The 4,493-nt window shown below is 42.6% G+C and overlaps 1 protein-coding gene across 1 annotated transcript in view; it reads right to left on the reverse strand.

Annotated features, from left to right (window-relative positions):
* The window catches only part of LOC101855813, a 7,268-nt gene extending 2,797 nt beyond the window's left edge, over positions 1-4,471 (reverse strand). The window contains exons 1-3 of the mRNA XM_005105440.3: positions 4,312-4,471; positions 3,332-3,494; positions 1,031-1,149 (exon numbers count right to left, since the gene is read on the reverse strand). Coding sequence (XP_005105497.1) covers positions 1,031-1,149; positions 3,332-3,494; positions 4,312-4,363 — 334 coding nt within the window. The 5' untranslated portion in view covers positions 4,364-4,471. The remainder of the gene's footprint in view (positions 1-1,030; positions 1,150-3,331; positions 3,495-4,311) is intronic.
* Between the last annotated feature and the right edge of the window lie 22 nt (positions 4,472-4,493).

Raw genomic sequence — 4,493 nt, forward strand, 5'->3', positions numbered from 1 at the left:
TAGACAATCTTTCTTCGTTGGTGTTGGTGACGTGGATGTTTGTGTGTGAGGGTGTGTGTGAAAGAGAGAGAGAGAGACACAGAGAGAGAGAGAGAGAGAGAGAGAGAGAGAGAGAGTATATATGTGTGTGTGTGTGTGTGTGTATGTGTGTGTGTATGTGTGTATGTGTGTGTGTGTTTGTGTTCATGAGCAGTTGTCACATTTCCAGTAGGGAACGGGATAGAGGGTGCCCACGTCCCTCATGAGACATTGGAGCAGATGAAGATAGGACTAACGCTAACATTACTTAACGCTATTCCACATCATCACTCATCACCACCATTGTTTCTAAAATCATCACTGCTCTCAGATCAATGACTTACATCTATAATCCTGAAATCTCTATCTGTAACTGTTACTTGTCATACTAAATATACACGTAATACTCTCGTACACTATTGGACACAACCATACGCAATTTTTCTACTAATCAGATGGCGCCAATCTCATATAAAAAGGCAAATGATAAAAACAGAATAGTTGTCACCACTCGATTCTGATTTTAGTATCATTTTACTCGTACAAACCTCAGCCAAGATGATGTTCGTTGTACTAATTAGAAAATAATCCAAAAGTCTCTCAAAATATGGCTCACAATTCAGAACGTCATATTCAACGCGTTTGAAATCAAGCTCAATAGGAATGACTTGAAGTTTTCATTAACTAAAAATTCGACTTCTTAACAGAAAAGCCCCCAGGCGTGAGCCAATGCTGGGCACAAAATATTATTCATTTGTACGCGAGCTTGTGAACAGTGTATAAAAACCAAAGGTCAGTATTCACTACGAGAAGTGATCCTTTTTTTTCAGTATGTCTTGTGGCTTGACGAATGAGATCTGCTCAGTTTAGTGTAGATTTAGTAAGAGTTTTATGGCACTTGAAAAAGTGTGTTAATGTATGGGTTTAATGGCCCGATCAACACTTATAAGGAATCTTTTTTTAGAGGTAGCACCTCCTCGAATTTCACATCCGTGTAGTTGGATGGACTCACCCTCTCTTCCTTGTCCACAGATGTACCCTAGAATGTCCACTACAGCCTGGCCCGTGTACTGTCGGTGTGGGTCCCTGCATCGTGTTCTGCTTACACATCTCTGGATTTCATTTTGTTGTCTGAAACAGTAAAGAGGCAGTTTACTCATATAATTCATCTTTTTATCAAGAATGTACTCATTCAGTGCTGCAAAATCTATCTTTTAAAAATACAGTAGAACACGACTATAGCGGCACCCGCTACAGCGAGACCATCCCTACAGCGGGACTTTACTGGAACCCCCTTTTTTCTATGTAAATTCAATTACCCCTGCTCGGGTTTAACGGGGCAAGGAAAGTCTCGAACTCGGATACAGCGGGAGAGATCGAGTGAGCTCAAGCTGGGGGGGAAGGGGATTGGGGGGCTGTAGGTGGGCTCCAAATAGGCAGTCAGCGGTGCAGCGTTGTGATTGGACAGTCCAGTAATGAGTGAGGTGGAGCAGGCGGCAGAGAGAGAAGATGCAGAGAGACGCGTTACATAAGCCACCCCAAAAGGGATGTGTCGTAGCTTAGGCTTAGACGCTCTGTATGAGATAGTATGGCTTAGCCCTAGGCTCAGGCTAGGCCAAAAAGGGAAAAAAGAGGAGAGCGTGTAGTGTGTGATTCCTGATTCATTGAATTGCGGTCGTTGATGCTCATAGGCAATCGCATGCATCTGCTTCATCAGTTCAACAGTAGGCCTAACGTTACCACAGACAGCACAGGCATCAAGTCGGGGGAAAAGATGGCTTCCAACAAAGACAAAAAGAAACACTTCTCACTCGAATTAAAGGCCAAGATAATCAACAAAGTTAAAAAGAAAAGGAAGACTAACCTAAAGACAAAAATTGTATTGATGAGGAAGGGAGGTAATTAGGTGGATTTTTAGACATTTTTCGGTAATTTCCCCTTCGCATTCTTATAGCCGGAAGCCTCGGCGGGATTTTTCTTCTAGAACCAAAAGTCCCGCTACAGCCGTGTTCTACTGTATGTTGCTTCATTCCTCTGTAACGGTTACTTTTTATTTATTTATTTATTTGTTTATTTTTTTTATTTATTTTTCTTTATTTGGAACCTTTTCTCCTTCTCCCTTTTATTTTACGCTCCTACTTATCATGGGGATGATGGACCAATGAAGTGGGGCGGGGGGTGGGGGTGAACGTAATCAATCATAAATGATTTTCAAAAATTACTTTTGCATTTACACTTTGAGACGGGAATATTTACAGGGACGTCCTACCTGTTTGTGTGCCAAGCACCGATAAAAATCGGCGTCTGAAGGGCAACCGTAAGGCCCCTCTCCGACATATACAAGATGTAATAAGTCACAACTTTTTGGTCTCCGTTATGATAACGTGCTGATAAAATATTGGCACAGCAAAGTTCTTTGCCTCTTTCGTTGCAGACCTGTTTAGTAAGAGGCCAAGCATCCGGTGTACTATTTAATTCCGATGTCATCGAACCGGGGAAGGGAATGACAGAGAGAGAGAGAGAGAGAAAGAGAGAGAAAGAGAGAGAGAGAGAAAGAGAGGGAGTGAGAGGGGAAAAGAAAGAAAAAAGGAGAGAGAGAGAGAGAGAGAGAGAGAGAGAGAGAGAGAGAGAGAGAGAGAAAGAGAGCAAGAGAGAGAGAACAAGAGTAGAAAGTCAGAAGGAGAAAGAAAGCAAGAGAAAATGAGATAGAGAGAGGTGACAGACAGACAGACAGACAGACAGACAGACAGACAGACAGACAGACAGACAGACAGATGAAGACTAAGAAAGAGAAAGAGAATAAGAAAATAAAAACTCGAAACCTCTTCAAACAACCAAACTTAGAGAAATCCACAATCATGCTTTGATCCAGGGTGGCTAATATGGGGGCCCAATTTGATACCAAGCTACCAACAACACAACAGCAATGCTCCCCCACTCACACGGTCTAGCAGCACCCCGTACGTCAGAGGCGCGAGATCAGACACAAAGTCTTTCTCCACTAGCTCCACGATTATGGAGACTAAGGCCAGGCACACAATAATAGATGCAGAAAGAGAGTGAGTGAGAGAGAGAGAGGGAGAGAGAGAGAGAGCGAGAGAGAGAGAGAGAGAGAGAGAGAGAGAGAGGGGGGGGGCAAATGAATGGCAGACAGGGAACAAGAGAAGGAAGACAGAGAGAATAAAAAGAAAAAAGAAAGAACAAAAGCAGGAAAGAAAGAAAAATAGATCGAAAGGAAGGAAGAGCGCGTGAGAAAGAGGGATGATACAGAGAGAGAGCCAAATAAAAATTTCAACACAACAGCAATACTCACCCACACACACGGTCCAGCAGCACCTCGTAAGTCAGAGGCCCGAGACCAGACACAAAGTCTTTCTCCACTAGCTCCACAAGCATTGGAACCGGGGCCAGGCACACCATAGTAGAACGACAGGAACTGGATCGTTTCTCGATGTTTGACACTTCGGAGAAGCCATCTGGTACGAAGCGCAGAACAGAGGGATGAGATAAGATCTCGGTTTATCACCGCTGTTCCTTCTTTTTTTTTTTTAGTTTCGAAATTGTGTAGGCTTGACAGGTCTTGTAATAATGTAAAGTTGTTTAAGAGGCGGGATCCTCAGAATTAAGCGTTCATTTCCTAAAGTCCCCAGACAAATGAAAAGAATCGTGTAAATTGCCTTTCTCAAGATCAGGGCTGAGCCTCGAACCCCCGTAACAGCCATGTCAAGATTACAAGTCCGGAAGCCTACCACAAGAATATCGACGCTGCTCCTTATTTGACTCTACAATAATTAAAATTAGTTATTTGATGATTTCTAGAGGCTTACAGTTATTTATATGTAAGTGTTGTTTTAGCCAAACCTCGAAAATTGTAGCATTTGGGTCGACATAACCGACCCACTCGCTAACCCCTAAAGTATAGAAAATAATAACTTTACTATAAATGTTTGTATCACATTGAGAAATGTCTTTTATTTTTCCTTGCGTTTTGACACTGCAAGGCTACTTCAAACGCAAGATCGACTGTGTCGTCCATTTTTCGACAGAACCGAGACAAGTAGAAGTCTGAAAAACTCAAGCTAAAGAAATTCAGGGGTTTCAACAAAGGTCAGCAGGAAGGTAGTTTAACTTGATATCAACTGGGATATCGACACGCCCGCTACTGTACTTTAGGAAAACGAATTAGAATTCATCACGAACATGAAACAAATAGATTCTGATAAGCTATAAGAAAAGAGGGAACTTTAAGAGGCTGACGTACGTAAATTGCAGATGGTTTCATTTTGAACTCACGACAGTGGGCAGCAATTCCGAGAAGAACAAGCACAACTTTGTAGACTTCCATCTTAGATGTTGTTGACAAACCTCCGCTACTCGCTGCAGTGGATATACCATTCAAGCATAGCAGATTCTCTGACTTATCACACACGCCTTACCCCTGTTTTCGCTAGTCCTGCACCCCTTCCTGACCCCCC

The sequence above is a fragment of the Aplysia californica genome, unplaced genomic scaffold (assembly GCF_000002075.1).
Source record: "Aplysia californica isolate F4 #8 unplaced genomic scaffold, AplCal3.0 scaffold00471, whole genome shotgun sequence".
Classification (NCBI taxonomy): domain Eukaryota; kingdom Metazoa; phylum Mollusca; class Gastropoda; order Aplysiida; family Aplysiidae; genus Aplysia; species Aplysia californica.